Source organism: Filicampus tigris, chromosome 3 (assembly GCF_054856515.1).
Source record: "Filicampus tigris isolate MCC_2025a chromosome 3, RoL_Ftig_1.0, whole genome shotgun sequence".
Lineage (NCBI taxonomy): Eukaryota > Metazoa > Chordata > Actinopteri > Syngnathiformes > Syngnathidae > Filicampus > Filicampus tigris.
The window spans coordinates 9,900,307-9,917,954 of record NC_141219.1 but is presented as its reverse complement, the minus strand read 5'-3'; the positions used below and the strand labels follow the sequence as shown (position 1 = coordinate 9,917,954).

Here is a 17,648-nt window from a genome sequence, read left to right as displayed (position 1 = left end):
GTGTGCCCAAGTAAAGCTCTCTTTAGCCAGAAAAGGACGCTGCCAGTTGGAAACACGAGATGCGCAGATCACATGGGAAATAGCCCATCTCCAAATTCATGTGGGAAAGGTGACTGACAATATACGCAATAAGTACGCAATATTGACAGAAAATGTAGCCATCAACATGGTGCAACCATGCAGAGATCAGGATGTGACATTCCTCGACAAGATTGTTACGGTATGCTGTGCACTAATCAACTTGAGTTCTAGTGCTGTGCAACAGTAACCCCACTGCTTTATGTATGCTTCTTTTTTTGTAAGAAAAAAAAAAATTTTTAATAGTCATTTTTCCACTCAATTGTTTACGCCTTTTTGACTTAGCTTATTTCAATTTGTGTTTTTACAAAGAAGGGTCAGTTAAAGTTGGAAAAGGAAAAAAACACTATTATCAAATGAATGAACAAGAAAATGACAGTATTGCAGTGCACACCATTTATGGTTTACAGGTTAACGTAAACATCAACATTTGTAAACAATATTGCTGGAATAGTTCAAATGTACATGACATCTTTAGCGCTAAATCATAAAGCACAACCTTACACAATTTATTTTTCCTTGATTATTTTATTTTTCTTGAAATTATGCAAATATTGTTTGGAGCAAAAACACAAATCTCTTCCTCACTTCATGCAAAAGCTCTTTGTAATTTGGGAGTTTCGATTAAGAGGCGTTTGTAAGTTTATCGTACAAAAAGCTGTTAAAGCAATTAAAAGGTGTATTTCTGTTGAGTGAAATATTGGAATGATGCAAATATGTGTCGGAAAATCTGCAAATCACTTAGTTTTTAAAGTACTAAGGTTTTAAATAATGATTTGAATAATGATGATTATTATTTTTGGTTTTTGTATTTGCATACCTTTTAAACTAGTAGTTTTGAGCAGATATGCTACGCTTGTAAGAGAAAAAACAAAATTGTACAGGCTTAATAAGCTTCTGATTCTGCCTGTGCCATTCTGTTACCAATCTTTACAACTACTGATTAGTATAGTGTGAATATTGTTGAATGTACTGTATGATGACAACAAAATGATGCTACACGATCCACAAATAGCCTCAGCCTCAATTCATCTTAACCAGATAATTTTTATTTTTAAATTTTTCAGAACACTTGAACGGTTTCTCTCCTGTGTGACTTCTTATGTGTTTGATCAGACCGCTGCTATAGTCAAATATTTTCCCACACTGAGAACATTTCCAGCGTTTTTTGTCAGTGTGACCTGTCGTATCACTCTTAGAATGTTTGTCATTATCAGTGTCAGAAGATTGTGATATTATGTCATCACTATTTGATAGTGGAGCTAAGTGGTTGTCGGCTTGCGATCCGACACAGCGGTCTGCATCACCTCCTTCTTCAGCCTCACCATCAACCTTCAAAGCAACACCAGCCAATGACAACTGGGCGATATCAGTCTTCTTCTCTTCCTCTTTAATACGGAGAGGCTCTGGCTCCTGTGGTTCCACCTTGGATATGTCTTCCTGCTGCTCAGGGGAAAGATATTCTTTACTGGTACTTTCTGCAGGACACAAGAAGACAAACATGGTTTGGAAAAGTCGATCCCTGTCTGAACCAATAATCAAATAAACCTTTAATACACAACGGTATTTCATATGAGAATTAGTCAAAACGCGCAAACTTTACACAGGAGGGCGTATTAAAACAAAACAAAAAACGAAGCAATCGTTCGTCCTCATTATTCCGTTCAGAAACATTTGCAGGAACAGTGAGCGGTGAAAGAGAACGTCACGTTACTAACGACGTGGGGAATAATGAACAAACCTTTGTATAACACAACGTGCGGCTTGAGAACAGCGTCCAGTAACTGACGCTGACGCTCATTCTCCTCTTTTGTCCGACAAAGTTCCTCCTGGTACTCTGCTATCGTTCTTGCAACAGCTCCAAATACTTCATCAACGGCCGCACTTAGTCGCTGATTCAGCAACGTTCTCAGCATTTCTACTTGACACATTTTCACACTGAAGCTTGATGCCTTTGATGGCAGATAGCGAGCTACACTAACTTAAGAAGCGTCACCAAAATACCCTATGACGAGTTTGTTGATTTTGACTTGGGAGAAAGACGTGCAGAATAAAGAAATACACGTCTATGAAAGGTCCGCTGATAGTGTAGTGGTACACACGCCTGAGTTGTGTGCGGGCAGCGTGAGATCGATTCCCGCTCTGTGACAGTGTCTATGTGTGCCCTGCGACTGGCTGGCGACCAGTTCGGGGTGTAGTCTGCCTTCGCCCATTGACGGCTGGGATAGGCTCCAGCAACTCCCCGCGACCCTATATAGGATAAGCGGTTTGGAAGATGACATGACATGACGTCTATGAAAGCAAATGAACACGAACTAACTGCCGTCATAGCTAGCTCCTTTTGCATACACTTTAACTTCCAGTTCAGGCTGTCACTTGCATATACTTTAACTTCCGGTTCAGGCTGTCACTATGTTCTAATCTAGTGCATTACTGCCTCCTTCAGGTGTTATAAACCAGGGCCAGTGAAAAACATTTCAACAACAAAATATTTACTATACTGTATTACACAAAATCTGCAAAATGATAAATACAGGTTTTCCTACCCCTCCCCATGAAAAAAAAAACAAAACAGTTGTACATTTACCATTGGTTTCAACAATATGATTGAAGACCACAGAAGTTTTTTTCACATCACACTGAGAATGACGTCCTTAAAGGCACACAACCAAAACAGACACTACCGTGGTAAAACCAGTTTATTTCTTGACAGCCTTTTACTCTGTGTAACACAATTGAGCGTGGTCATAAAACAAAATAATCTCATAAGCAAAAACACTCACTGACTGTAAATAAAATCAAATAAAATATACAACATTCTGGTAGTAGATAAAATCAAATAAAATATACAAAATTCTGGTAATATCAAGAACTCTGACTTGTTCAATCCGAAATGATATTGAGCGCCATCACTGGTTGACCAAAACAGCCATGTTTATCAAGCTGATACTTATGTGAGAATTTCTCATCACACGCATTGCAACTGTACACTTTCTCACCAGTGTGTGTTCTCATGTGCCGAACCAATTTTGAACGTTCACTGAAACTGTAGGTGCAGACAGAGCAGGGAAAGGGTTTCTCCCCGGTGTGCGTTCTGGTGTGTGTGTTTAATTGTGCTTTCTGAGTAAACGTTTTAGCACAAACTGTGCAGGCAAAAGGTTTCTCCCCAGTGTGTGTTCTCATGTGTTTGGTTAAATTATTCTTTTGCGTTAATTTAAGACCACACACTAGGCAGGAAAAAGGTTTCTCACCAGTGTGTGTTCTTGTGTGTCTTCTTAAATGTCCCTTTGAAGAGAATTTATTACCACAAACTGAGCAGGCAAAAGGTTTATCCCCGGTGTGTGTCCTTGTGTGACTTACTAAACTTTTCTTGATTGAGAAGCTTTTACCACAAATTGAGCAGGCAAAGGGTTTCTCCCCGGTGTGTGTTCTCATGTGAATTATTAAATTTGACTTTTGAGTTAGTGTAAGACCGCAAACTGAGCAGGCAAAAGGTTTCTCTCCAGTGTGTGTTTTTGCGTGTGTTCCCAAATATCCTTTCTGAGTGAATCGTTTACCACATACTGAGCAGGAAAAAGGCTTCTCGCCGGTGTGTGTTTTTGTGTGTGTTAATAGCTTTCCCTTATAAGAGAAAGTTTTATCACAAAACGAGCAGGAATAAGGTTCTCCAGTGTGTGTTCTCTTGTGCACTTTCAAAGCATACTTAGTACCAAAGGTTTTGTCACATTGAGAGCAGCGGTTGTTGTCAGTGTGGCACCTCATATCACTTTTAGAGTGTTTTTCAATACCGTCATCATGTTTGTCGTCATCCTCATTATTGTCAAGTGTTGTGTCTGATAGTGGAGCTAAGAGGCTGTCTGCTTGTGATCGTCCACAATAGTCTCCATCATCCTCTTCATCACCTTCAATCTTCACAATGACACAACATAAAGGCAACTTGTCTTCAGCCTTGTCCTCTTCCTCCTCTTTAATGCACTCAGGCTCCTCTTCCTCTTTGATGTGGTGGCTCTCCTGCTCAGAATGAAGATCATCTTCATTGGCATCTGTAGGACACAAGAAAAAAAACACAAATTGGTTGGAAAAGTCAACTTCCTTGCTGCGTATTATTGTCGTGCATGTTTTTGCCATATTTGTTTTATGAAATCGCTTCATACTATTTCAAAAGGTCTGCTAATTTTTTAGCAAAATTTTGTAGTAAAACTTTTTTTTCTACTGAGGCAAATGAACTGTCCAAACAAGAAAGCGAAACAGTGATGTCACAATATTGCAATATTAAAAGTCCCTGAATATTGTGGTGGTCTTGTCTTGGTATAAAATAATAAGCCATTGTTGCTTGAAATTCAGTTCTGTGTGGGTTATTTATGTAAGCACCCGTGGAAAATCGCACAGAAATTACTTAGGCTTATCCAGGACTTTGCCAGCAAGAAAAAGAGAAATCATGTATGTGCCAGCCGTGAATTTTTGTCATAATAAACATACCGTGACATTCATATGCAATGATGTTGAACTGTGAGAATCAGTTATTGTTGCATCCCTTCATAGAGTTTGTGATAAAATCATTCTTCCCTGAGGTACACTTTATATATTTGAAAAATAGCAACAAAAAAAAATCTGAAATTCATTTAATAGTTTTAGAGAGGTCAATTGTGTTAAAGAATAAATATCTTACCTGCTGAGTAATTTTTAATTGCATCGAGAAAAAAACATTATATTACGTATATTATAACTGATCTTCCATTGACAATAATTTTTTGGAACTATTAAAAACACCAAAAACAATGTTCTGCCACCTATCACTCAACTGCTGTAACCAATGTTTCAGTTTTATTTCCATGGTATCGTTTCAGCATCAACACAGTTTTTTTAATGCACGTCTTGCAGTCGCAATTGTAGAGTCATAACAACACTAGTTTCTACAAATGGGAAGTTACAGTGATGGCACAGAATTAAAACAGGTGGATTAAAGCCCAGGTGCTATTGCACGGCCTGCTACTGCTTCCAGAGACAACAATATCATGTTAAATGTAAATAAAGATATTCATGCAAATTCGGGAATATCGTGAAGACATTGAACGAGTTGCTAAATATTTGAGAATAAGAAGGCAACTAACCTGCTTTGTGTAATACAACTTGAGCCTTCTTGAAAACGGCATCCAATTGTTGACGTCTCTCGTTCTCATCTCTTATTCCACAAAGTTCCTCCTCGTACTCTTCTTTCACACTTTTTGCACACATTTCCAAACAATAATCACAACACTTTTCACTTAAAACGTGATCTTTAGCTTATTAGCGTTGTGTTACTCACAAACGCGTCTCTTTGTTCACAGCTAGGAAGCTAAGCTAGGCTAGGATAAGCAAATATAACTGCAGAAGCCTCAAAGTGCACCAAGACAAGTTTATCCGGAAACGAAGTCTTGGGTCATGACGTTTAGGTCCAGTACAATAATGACATACTGTGTCGACGCTTGAATATGTTCAGTATTCATTCATGAAGAATTATTCCATGCAGCCATAGACGAGAATGCTGTACTTTGGGTGTAATTGACGTCACTCGTGACGTCAAGGAACCCGCTGCTCACTATTGGACGAGACGCTTCGATGTGCCGCACTCATTTGTTGACTGACTTGTATTGATTCGCTTGTGTGGAACTATTGATTACACTAGATGGAATCTGATGGTCTGCATGATAATGATAATGTTGAAGGACCTTTAGTCTTCTCAGCAAATTGGCTCTGCCTTTAGTGCAGTAACGGTATGAACATTTTGCTTTGGTTTAGTTGAAGGAAATTTTGGTTCATCCGGTTATCAATTTGTTGTAGACCGTGACAAACACAACAAGCAACATATCCTCACTGTCATGATCGTCACTATATAATTTGCTTTCAAAGAATTTTCACTACTTTGAATTACAAATTACAAGAGTGTAGAACCTGCAAAATAGATCGTTCTCTGAAATCTGGCTGCTGACACAATCTCAATTGAGCACTGAGGTTGCACGCAATACTCGACTGATGCTTCAGCTGATAATGATTTCGCTGAATATGGCGCCCCCCTTATGTTGATTACTTATCCTGTTTGATTCTAATCCTGTAAATGCAACATTAATTTGTGTGTCGTATTTTGAGTTGTGCAAGCGCAAACAAAATATTATTACTTGGAATGTTTGGGGGTTTAGTTCCCCATTTCAAGGCACACATCCAAAACACGACTACTGCAGTACGTACAATAATTACACTATACAACCAGTTTATTTCTTGACATTCTCTTTTATTACAAAGTAAATGACTCCATATGATCACATATACATTTTTCAGTTACTTTTTTTATTATGCTGTGTTTTTCATTATTGCCCTTTGTCATAATCCATCACTTATTCCTAAAATTATGCATAGTTTACTTTATAAATCCTTCATATTCAAGGAACATGACTCTTTATTTTATGTGGATGAAATATTTAATCTCTGTAAAGTTAATAGCAAATTTCACTGGGGTAGCAAGCATGCTTTCGGGTTTGGAAAATGTTCCCTGTTTTCATTCAAATTGGGTAAAACTCCAAGGTAAATCTCAACCAGCCAACTAAACAGCAGACATGTTGTGGTAAAAAAAAAAAAAAGAGCTAAACCAAAAAAATCCACAATTGCACTCTCACCACAAGCTGTGAATAGTGTCTGAAAGATCGAGCTCAGGGATTCAAGCAGCCAGAACTAGTCATACATATTAATATTGTATTAACATCCATCCATCCATTATCCAATCCGCTTAGCCTCACAGGGGTCTCGTGCATGCTGGAGCCTATCCCAGCTGTCTTCAGGCAGTAGGCGGGCTAATTGTATTAAAGGTAATTACAAATTATATTTATATGCACAAGACGGCAAAAACATTATACAGTATAACACTAAACACTATCAGAGTTTGACCTACACATGCATACTTGTTGAGCTGATACTTATGAAGGAATATTTTGTTACACATCGCAACTGTAAACTTTCTCACCTGCGTTTTATTGTGTGTTTAATCAATTATGAAGGAAAGCTTGAAATGTAGGAGCACACTGAGCACGCAAGAAGTTTCTTTCCAATGTGTGCTTTTGCATCTATGCTTAATTGTGCCTTCCGAGTGAATTTTTTACCGCAAACTGAGCAGGCAAATTGTTCCTCTCCATTTTGTGTTCTTGCGTGTGTGTGTTTAAATATGCTTTACGGGCGAATCTTTTACCACAAACTGAACAGGAAAAAGGTTTCTCCCCTGTGTGTGTTCTTGTGTGGCTTATTAAACTTGTCTTTAAAGCAAAGCTTTTACCACAAACTGAGCACACAAAAGGTTTTTCTCCGGTATGCGTTTTCATATGACTTGTTAAATTCGACTTTTGAGTTAATTTAAGACCACACACTAAGCAGGAAAAGGGTTTTTCCCCAGTGTGTGTTCTTGTGTGCCTTTTTAAGTTTTCATTTTCAGAGAATCTTTGACCACAAACTGGGCAGGCAAAAGTTTTCTCACCACTGTGTGTTCTTAAGTGTCTATTTAAATGTCCCTTTGTAGAGAATCTTTTACCACAAGTTGAACAGGAAAATGGTTTCTCTCCGGTGTGTGTTCTTGTGTGCCTTTTTAAGACTCCCTTTACAGAGAATCTTTTACCACAAACTGAACAGGCAAAAGGTCTTTCTCCAGTGTGTGTCATAATGTGCACTCTCAAAGTGTATTTGGTACCAAACGTCTTGTCACAATGAGGACATGTCAGGTGTTTGTTGTCAGTGTGACCTGTCATATCACCTTTAGCGTGCTCACCATCATCATCATCATCATCATCAGCATCATCATCATCATCAACGTCAGAAGAGTGTGGCGTTGTGTTGTCACTATCTGAAAGGGGACCTAACAGGTCATCGGCTTGTAATCCTCCACAGTGGTCTTGATCAGCTTCTTCTTCATCACCTTCAATCTTCACAATGACACAAGGGGATGGTGACATTGTGATGTCAGCCTCCTCCTCTTCCTCTTTAATGTGGGTGGGCTCCTCTTCCTGTTTAACGTGCAGAGGCTCTGGCTCCACTTCCTCTTTGATGTAGGGAGGCTCTTCCTCCTCCTCTTTAACATGAGATGACTTTGGCTCTTGCTGCTCAGGATTAAGATTTTCTTCACTGACGTCTGCGTGACACAAGAAGAGCAATTAAATTTTGCTGAGTCAATTTTGCTTGGCTTTGATGTATTTTTATAAATGGATGTTTTTGCCTATGTTTACCGCAATCAGATATAATCATGCATCCGGGGATTGCATTGCTGCTCTCAAAGCTTGAGCAGTTCAGTAATTGGAAGTACATAAGAAGCAACTTTCAGGATGCCAATTACGCATCATTCTATTTTCCCATGCACTATTTTCTCAACATCTCAAGTGAGGATGATGGAATTTGTTTCAATATTCAATGGTTTTATCGTTTTATTGGGCATGGACTCTCAACTGCTCGGATGATGCAAGTGGCTCAGTGATTGCAATATTACGTTTGTGTAGTGTATTGATGGTTTCTACAATTGCGACTTAATTGTGTCGGTGCTATTATGAGACGGATTGAACCGATCAAGTCTCCACTGTATCAAATGCACGGCCCGACACTGCATAGTAAAGATTAACAATGTTATCCTAGATATAGATAAAGTTGTACATTCAAATGCGGCAATCAAACTTGTTAAAAGACAAATGCGATTAAGCAGTGACCAAACCTGCTCTGTGTAACACAACTCGAGGCTCCTTGCAAACAGTATCCAGTTGTTGACGTTTTCTGTCGTTCTCTTCTGTAGTTTTCCAGAACCACTCCACATCATCCCCTGTTGTATTCTTATACATTTTCACGCGATAATACTAACACTTTACACTCACATTTGACTTCTGCTTAACTACGTGTTGCCTATAAAACCATCCGTCGTCTCTTTGTTAGCAGCTAACAAGCGAAGCAACCTAGGGAGAGCTTCAACGAGCGCCGAGTCCAGTTTATGTGCACACCAAAATTTGACTTAAACATAATGTTTTAATCCAGTTAAGTGGTGTTGGACGCACTCTGTCAAAATTTCGCTACCGGTACGTTGAATTGGTACTAATTCGGGAAGAATTACTAAGTGAAATAGTGTGGTTTCCTAAAACATACACGGAAGTAGATTTGCAACAGAGGTAGTACGGCAACTACACCCGGACAAACTCCTGCCACAAGAGAACTCCGAGGAAGGCTGCAGTGACAGCCGAAACTGTCAGCAAGGTAAGAGAGTTTTCTCTTCACTAGAATAAGAAGATCATTATTAGGGGGGAAAAAAAAGAAACCTCAAACCTACTTCACTAATAAGAAGACAAGATGAACATCATTGCAAAATGTGTTTAAGAGAGTAACAAGAGCACAGAAGTACTGACGATTTTGAGTGAGTGAAAATTGTTGGATACATAAACACAACTAGCTCAGCTGTTACAGATTTACACTGTTACACTTGTACCTTTTTCACGCAAAACACATATGAAACCTCTGCATCCTTCCCACGTCGTCCCCTTTTGATGCACATACAGTGGTGCCTTGACTCACGACTTTAATTCTTTCCGTGACCACGCTTCTAACTCAAGACACCTATATCTCAAGTTACCTTTTCCCAGGGAAATCAAGTCATGTCATCTTCCAAACCGCCTATCCCATACAGGGTCGCGGGGAGGTGCTGGAGCCTATCCCAGCCGTCAACGGGCGAAGGCAGACTACACCAAACTGGTCGCCAGCCAGTCGCAGGGCACACACAGACACCATCACTGAGCGGGAATCGATCCCACGCTGCCCGCACAGAACTCAGGCGTGTGTACCACTACACTATCAATGACCACCTCTAAGGGAAATCAATTGTCATGAATCCAAGGGCCAAAAACACCACTTTTGAGCAGTATCGTACTAGGGATGTAACTAATCCGTATTATTAAGTATTTCAAGTCAGGCCTCATAGCTCAGTGGTTAGAGCACTGGTCTCGTAAACCAGGGGTTGTGACTTCAATTTTCACTGCGGCCTGATGACAAGGTGAATGTTTCCTGTACATTATGCATCATACAATGGTTACATGCTAGACCCATGCAGATACCTAGAACTGAAGGACTGCTAACCAAGATGAATATGAATTCTTGCTGATGCAATGTCTTCCATGTTGTCATTTAAGGTCAACAGAAAAATTTAATTCTGCGAGGTTATTCAACGGCCCTCATAAATCAGTGGTTAGAGAACTGGTCTTGTAAAACAGGGGTCGTGAGTTCAATTTTACTGAGGCCTAACAGGTAGTTTCACCTTCTCCAAAAGCACCAACCCAAATTTTTGTATAGCATTTTTTCAATGTAAACTCAGTATGATATTGTGCAAGGACCGCAACAATCAATTATTATTAAATCGGGTCCATAAGTTCTATTAAATTCATTTTGTCTTTCTTGTTACCTATATTTTGGTTGATTCATGTATGACAGACAATCGTGATTTAGGTCATTTAATTACCTTAATCACGATTGTTTGTTATATATGAATCAACCAAAAAATATATAACATTTGAAGTAAGGGTAAAATGAGATCTAACAAAATCAGTCACCTTCAGTCTTTCACGTGGCAACTGCCTCTTGCTCTTCCTTTCTGCTCAAGATGATTTCCTTGACTGACATCTGTAGGACACAAGACCAACACACATTGTTTGGTTAAGAATAATTGCGCTCATTTAGTCTCACGATCGTGTGTATTACGGTTTATCAGAGCTGGCGCTACCCAATATGGTGCCCTTGGCGAGATTTTATATGACGCCCCACCTCTCGACAATTTACATGCACTTATGTGTGCAAAAGTGTGTGTGTTCTCCCCCGTATGTGTTAGTGTATGCCTATTCAAAGTCTCCTTTTGAGAGAAATTCTCACCACAGACTGAACAGGTAAAAGGCTTCTCTCCTGTGTGTGTTCTCAAGTGTTTAACTTGTGTGCTGGACGAGCACGAAAACACGTGTTACAGAAGGAGCAGGAATATGGTTTTTCACCAGTGTGTGTTCTTGTGTGCGTTATCAAATTTCTCTTTACGGAGAATGCTTTACCACAAATTGAGCAGCAGAATGGTTTCTCCCCAGTGTGGATCCTCAAGTGTCTCATTAAGGTATCCTTCAGTTTGAAGCCTTTGTTATACTGAGCAGATGAATGTTTTTTCTCCCGAGTGAACCTTCAAGTGTCTTTTCAGAGTTGACTTGTCTCCAAAAGTTTTTCCACACTGAGAACATGTCAAGTGTGTGTTGTCAGAATGACAGGTCACAGCTTTAGAGTGTTCGTCAGTGTCAGGAGAGTGTGACATTGCGTCATCACTATCTCATAGTGGAGCTAAGTGACATTCTGCTTGGGAGGCCCCAGAGTGGTCTCCATCATCTTCCGTTGTCACATGTTGTCTTGCGCTGCTGCTTGGAGGATCGGCCTCTCTGTTCTCCTCACTCTGACCTTTGTCATTACCATCTTCACTTTTCACAAACACACGAACCATTGGGGCATCTGGCCCTTGACGCTGCTTTCCCTCCTGACTGCTCCACGCTTCCTCCTCTTTCATGTTTGGGTGCTCGGGCTCCTCCTGCTGCACCCAAGAGTGGAAGGGGCTACACTTCTGATATTTAGGGGGAAGATCTTCACAGACATCTGCAGGACACAAGAATACAAAAATAATGGTATGGAACCAAGCCGTGTTCTGAAAATGAACCCTCGCCTTTCTTTTTCTGTGGAACCCACCCTCAGCTGTTCGCTGAAAAAGTAACCTATCCACGTGTTTTGTACTCTTACCACAAAACTGCAAGATGCCCCAAGATGATGCCAAAGCACTGAAAGCAGAATGTAGTATGAAACGATACAATTCAACTAAGACTAACATCGTTTTATGTTGGCTAGGAGCCATGTTTATGCTCGGTTACAAAACTACTGTACAGGCACATTTCTATTTTCAAAATAGAACCAATTGTAAGCCCTTTATTTTTTAAGGGTAATTAATGTTGTAATATGACTCGCAACTTCGCAACTAACAGGCTAAGCTATATGGAGCGTTACGCTAAAACGAGATTTTCTGCGCACGAGAAATCCCCGATGTCAATCCTCTGCTAAGATCGGAATGTGTACAGAATAGGGAACAAACGCGGTATCTATGCCTATACCTTCCAACTTTTGTCACTACAACATTAGTGAACATAGCTGTTCGAAATGGCGACCCGAGAGCACGCATGCGCAACATTAATTCGTACAGCAAAACAAGAATTTGGTTTAAATCAGAAAAAAATACTGTATGTCCCATTGTTAAAAAAATCACATCTACATATGGGGACTCTAGGGTTAATTAAAAGCTCTGATATGATTGTGACGTATATAAATATGACTTCCGATGTGTATTTTCGAGAATATAATCCTATTTTGCAGATAAAGAAAAGCATCTTTTTGGGGATAAAGGTGTAATATTACAAGTCTGAAGTTGTATTTTTAAAATAGTTAAAATATGACTTTCTTCAATTGTTCTTTAATAAATTATTAGGGCTTTATATTGGAGAAATACTTTATTCTTGTTATCTTAACTAAGTCATGGTGACAATACATGTATTACATATTCCTTTTACTTACACAAATGGGCTTCAATTATGGCATCGTGTAATTAAAATCTTCCTTAAGTTTACTTTATTTGTCAAGGACCATGTACAAACACATTAAAAGATTAAATTCTTTCAGTGGAGACAGGTACAAAATGATCGACAGTCCAGTATGGTTCACAGCCCAGGGTCATGGATCACTGTTACTCCAAAATGTACAAGTCAAAAGATTTGACACAATGTTCACTGTATCTTTCACGTGCATGTCAGAGTATGTTGCAGTAATCAGTTTGGATTTATTGCAGTCCAACCCATTTCAATACACAAGTCTTCTTTATACATGACAAAACATCAGCGTCTACAGTGAATGACATAATAGCATCCATCACATAATCCTGAACTATGATACATAATTTACATGTGCTTTTGTACGTCATTTTGGATGGGAGTACACAATTGTCTAGTCCAGAGACAGTGTTGTACACAGGACGTGATAACATTTAATGTACTTGTTTACATGATGATGTAAGAGCGTTAAGAAACTAACTCAAACAATTCAAAGGGAGATTTGCTTAAGAATAGGGAGAGTGGTTAGTTGTATTTCACACATTGTGCCATTGCTGTGTCGATAATTGATCGGTGACAGTCTAGTGAGTTTCCATCTGTTAATTTGTTATTGATTACTTTAGACAACAGGGCAAAAATAGTACTTGCATTAAAAAAAGAAATTACTAAAATATATATGTTCCTCTTTGTATTCCAATACTGTAGTGTACACTATATAGAATAAATATTACAAAAATTGTGTCCAATGGTAACTCAGGTGAGTAAAATGATTAAGAAATGATTAAGAAATGATCTGATTATATCTCATACAAAAATGCACTGGATTTTGACGCAACACATCACATCCCTCCGGTGTGTGTTCTTATGTGTGTTATTAAACTTCCTTTAACAGAGAAACGTTTGTCACAAAACGGGCATGTAAACGGTTTTTCCCCAGTGTGTGTTCGCATGTGATTTTTTAAGTGTGTCTTTTGAGAGAATCTTGTACCACAATCTGAGCATGCAAAAGGTTTCTCACCAGTGTGCGTTCTCATGTGTTGAACCAATGTGGAACGAACAGTAAAACTGGTTTTGCAGACAGCGCACATAAAAGGCTTTTCTCCAGTGTGCGTTCTTGTGTGCGTTCTTAGATTTTCCCTGCGAGGGAAACTTTTACCACAAATTGAGCAGGTAAAAGGTTTCTCGCCGGTGTGTGTTCTCTGGTGAACAACCCATGCGGAGCGATCACAAAAAATCTTGTCACAGATTGAGCAGGAAAATGGCTTTTCGCCAGTGTGTGTTCTTGTGTGTGTTGTCAAATGGGCCTTCTCGTAGAATGCTTGACCACAGAATGAGCAGACGAATGGTTTTTCCCCGGTGTGATATCTCATGTGTCTTTTCAGATTCTTTTTGTGGCCAAAGGTTTTGTCACACTGGGAACATTTCAAGGGTTTGTTCACATCCCCTTTAGAGTGTTCATCATCAGAGTCAGGATAGTGTGACGTTGTGTCGTCGCTATCTAATAGTGGAGTTAGGAGGCTTTCTGCGGTGGATCCCCTGCAGTGATCTCCATCACCTTCTGATGTCATGTTTTGACTCGAGCTGCTACTCGGAGGTTCAGTCCCTCTGTTGTGCTCACTCTGACCTTTGTCTTCATCGTCTTCACTCTTCACGATGACACGAATCACCGGGAAGTCCAGCCCTTGAAGCAGCACTCTCTCCTGACTGATGCAGTGCTGCTCCTCTTCCTCTTTAACGGAGGGTGGCTCTGTGAAGCAGATCTTGATACCACCACCATCATCCATTGTCTGTGTGGCTATAAACAATGGCAAATCTCAATATTAAAAGTGAAGGTTATCCTTTGGTAATATGACTGTACCATATCAAAATGGAAACAAAGCTATGTATCATCCTATGGGGCAGACGAGATAAACACTTGACCAACGTGAAGCCTTTGACAGATAATAATTACACGCAAGTTAACTTCATTCACCACTTGGTGGTCAAATGAGCTGTGTGTGTGTGCGCGCGTCTCGCTGAAATGATTAGCTCTCCAAAGCTCCTAACTGGAGCTCGGAAGATGGAGCACGTAACATCAATTCTGGCCTCCCTTCACTGGCTCCCGGTGCATTTTAGGGTTCAATTTAAGATTCTTCCATTTGTTTTTAAGTCATTATATGGCCTCGCCATACCTCTCGGGGCTCCTCCGCACCTTCCCGCAGCCTCCCTCAGGTCTGCGGACCAGGCGCTGCTCGAGGTGCCGAGGACTAAGCGGAGCCTCAGAGGGGATCGAGGCTTCTCGGTTGCTGGTCCTGTCATGTCATCTTCCAAACCGCTTATCCTATATAGGGTCGCGGGGAGTTGCTGGAGCCTATCCCAGCCGTCAATGGGCGAAGGCAGACGACACCCCGAACTGGTCGCCAGCCAGTCGCAGGGCACACATAGACACTGTCACTGAGCGGGAATCGATCCCACGCTGCCCGCACACAACTCAGGCGTGTGTATCAGGGCTGTTGCTGGTCCTTCTCTATGGAATGACCTTCCATTGGATGTTAGGCAAGACCCCTCTCTGTCCATTTTTAAGACCCGTTTGAAGACACGTTTCTATTCGTTGGCTTTTGATCTGACGGGAGACTGACAAACTTGTTAATTTATTGATTTCACTTTTTGTATTATGGCTATTTTTGTTGCCGTTGCAAAGTGCTTTGTTACAGCTGTAGCTGTTGTGAAATGCGCTGTATAAATAAAATTGTATTGTATTGTATAAGTGATAATGCACAAACAGCCATTCGAGTTAAACAAGAGCGAGTTTGGATTGCTAGGCGAGTAAACAACAAGGCCATAAGTGACGCTAAGGAAAAGCGTTAATTATCAAAAAGATAGATAAGAAAGAAATAAAATAAAAAGTGAACAAACCTGCTGTAACACAACTTGACCACGGCTTCTCGAAAACAGCGTGCGTCCGGGGGGTTAAGGTTTTCGCTCATTTGTTCGAAAGTTCAACCTCGTACTCGATATCACCAACAGCCGCAATTAGGCTCTTAGAACATGTACCTAACGCATTTTAACATCTGCTATCGTCGTTTCATACAATCACATCACTTCACATTCACACTTGACCTCCGATTAGCGATGTGTTGCTAACTTCTGCGTCGCATTGTTAGCGGCTAGCCAGCTAAGCTAAATGGAGAAGAATTAAAGTGATCCGATACCAGTGGAAATGGCCTCTAAAATTCCACGAGTTCCGTTTATCCTTTTATACGACGTAGTAAAGTACTACAATTAGAATAAACTCTCTCCTGACATTAATAATGCTCAGGTAACCCACCGTTTTATTTGATGGCAGCTGAATATGAAGTGCATTGCCTATGGCAACTCCACTTGGACAATCTAAGGAACAACCGATTCGTTCTTTCATTACAGTCACGTCCGGGTGCCAAAAGCATCCCCACCCACAGGTTCTGGGGAATTAAACATACTTCTTATGAAGGTAATAAAAAAATCAATTATTTGAAAAATAGCTAGACTCCAAACACAAGAAGTTTTGGACATAATTTTAGTTGAGGTCAGCGCTAGACAAGCACTTTACTGCCGCTCAGAAGTACCTGGTCTCTAACCAACGATATGAGGTACTGTGGTGAACAGGTACGATAACGAAATGTGGAGGAGCTTCAACACAATTTAAAAAATAAATAGATAAAACGACTAACAAGGTACAAGTAAAATTAGATGCATCCAAAAAATAATATGAAATGACCTTCTTAGCTTTTCCTTATTCGATGTTGTGGTGCTTTTTCACATAAGACTGTAAAGGACTCACACAAATGTTCGTTTATTACTTTTTTTGTTAAAATCTTGTTCTCGCCATACTTTATTTTCGAGTTGTAATTTTTATGCTGGCACGGTGAGCGACTGGTTAGCACGTCCGCCTCACAGTTCAGAGGTCGTGGTTTCGATCCCATCTCCGGCCTCCCTGTGTGGAGTTTGCATGTTCTCCCCGTGCCTGCGTGGGTTTTCTCCGGGTTCTCCGGTTTCCTCCCACATTCCAAAAACATGCATGGTAAGTTGATTGGACTCTCTAAATTGCCCCTAGGTGTGATTGTGAGTGCGGATGTTTGTCTCTGTGTGCCCTGCGATTGGCTGGCAAGCAATTCAGGTGTCCCCCGGCTACTGCCCGAAGTCAGCTGGGATAAACTCCAGCACGCCCCGCGACCCTTGTGAGGTTAAGCGGTATCGATAATGAATGGATGGAATTTTTATGATCATTACTTTTATTTTGGCGTTTTTCCGGTAATTTAGGAAGTGCCGATCCACAGGCGATGTCTTGATTTTAAGGAGACACTCCTACAAGGGAAAACAAGAAAGAAAAAGTCAGAAAAAGGGGTGTTGCTGATTGAAAAGTAATTGTACGTTGTTGCTGTTCGATGTTAAGGAGGACAAGGGGACAAGGTATGTTGTTTGATTTGTTTCATTCTTTTTTTCGTGATGTTATTACCCTTAAGTTTTTTCAAATGTTATTTACATCACGGTTACGCTAATGATAGCCTCTCGTAGGTGATTAAGACTATGTTATAACTAGTGCCGCTGGATTTCTGTTGTAACTCACGTACGGCTGAAGTTTTGTTGAAACAGGACTTTTGCCTGCTTTTGGGAGCTCTCGTTTATGTTTATTATTGTTTGTTTCATGCCGTAGCTCTTACGGTGTGCTCACAAGGAACTATGCTTCCATAAGGAATAGGACTAATTTACTGTGGATTGTCTGGCTGGGTCTACCGAAGTTCCATTTTGCTGACTCGACTCCTGCCTTTACCTTTGTTCGGCATCACATGGTTCTGTTTTTTATGAGCCTTCTCCAAATGTTCCTGTTAAGCAGAGGTTGGCAGAGTTGCCACAAATTCACTCAAGATTACTGTTGCTTTAGAATAATATAAGTAAAAG

General features: G+C 40.2%; 3 protein-coding genes and 1 non-coding gene across 4 annotated transcripts; 1 reads left to right on the top strand and 3 right to left on the bottom strand.

Moving 5' to 3' along the window:
• Nucleotides 1-2,759: 2,759 nt before the first annotated feature.
• Nucleotides 2,760-5,938, bottom strand: LOC147149819 (uncharacterized). The gene is made up of 4 exons (XM_086025475.1): nucleotides 5,933-5,938; nucleotides 5,384-5,418; nucleotides 5,190-5,299; nucleotides 2,760-4,121 (listed from the first exon to the last, which is right to left on the bottom strand). Exons 1-4 carry the CDS (start codon nucleotides 5,936-5,938, stop codon nucleotides 2,962-2,964), a joined length of 1,311 nt encoding a protein of 436 aa, XP_085881601.1. The 3' UTR covers nucleotides 2,760-2,961.
• Nucleotides 5,939-6,354: 416 nt separating this feature from the next.
• Nucleotides 6,355-9,304, bottom strand: LOC147149818 (uncharacterized). The gene is made up of 2 exons (XM_086026014.1): nucleotides 8,795-9,304; nucleotides 6,355-8,224 (listed from the first exon to the last, which is right to left on the bottom strand). The coding sequence occupies exons 1-2, from the start codon at nucleotides 8,916-8,918 to the stop codon at nucleotides 7,179-7,181; spliced, it is 1,170 nt and encodes a 389-aa protein (XP_085882140.1). The 5' UTR covers nucleotides 8,919-9,304; the 3' UTR covers nucleotides 6,355-7,178.
• A 728-nt stretch (nucleotides 9,305-10,032) lies between these two features.
• Nucleotides 10,033-10,105, top strand: trnat-cgu (transfer RNA threonine (anticodon CGU)). The gene has a single exon. It is a non-coding gene; the product is annotated as a tRNA-Thr (tRNA).
• A 2,836-nt stretch (nucleotides 10,106-12,941) lies between these two features.
• On the bottom strand, nucleotides 12,942-16,155 carry LOC147149816 (uncharacterized). Its single transcript, XM_086026028.1, has 2 exons — nucleotides 16,039-16,155; nucleotides 12,942-14,526 (listed from the first exon to the last, which is right to left on the bottom strand). The coding sequence occupies exon 2, from the start codon at nucleotides 14,513-14,515 to the stop codon at nucleotides 13,571-13,573; it is 945 nt and encodes a 314-aa protein (XP_085882154.1). The 5' UTR covers nucleotides 14,516-14,526; nucleotides 16,039-16,155; the 3' UTR covers nucleotides 12,942-13,570.
• Between the last annotated feature and the right edge of the window lie 1,493 nt (nucleotides 16,156-17,648).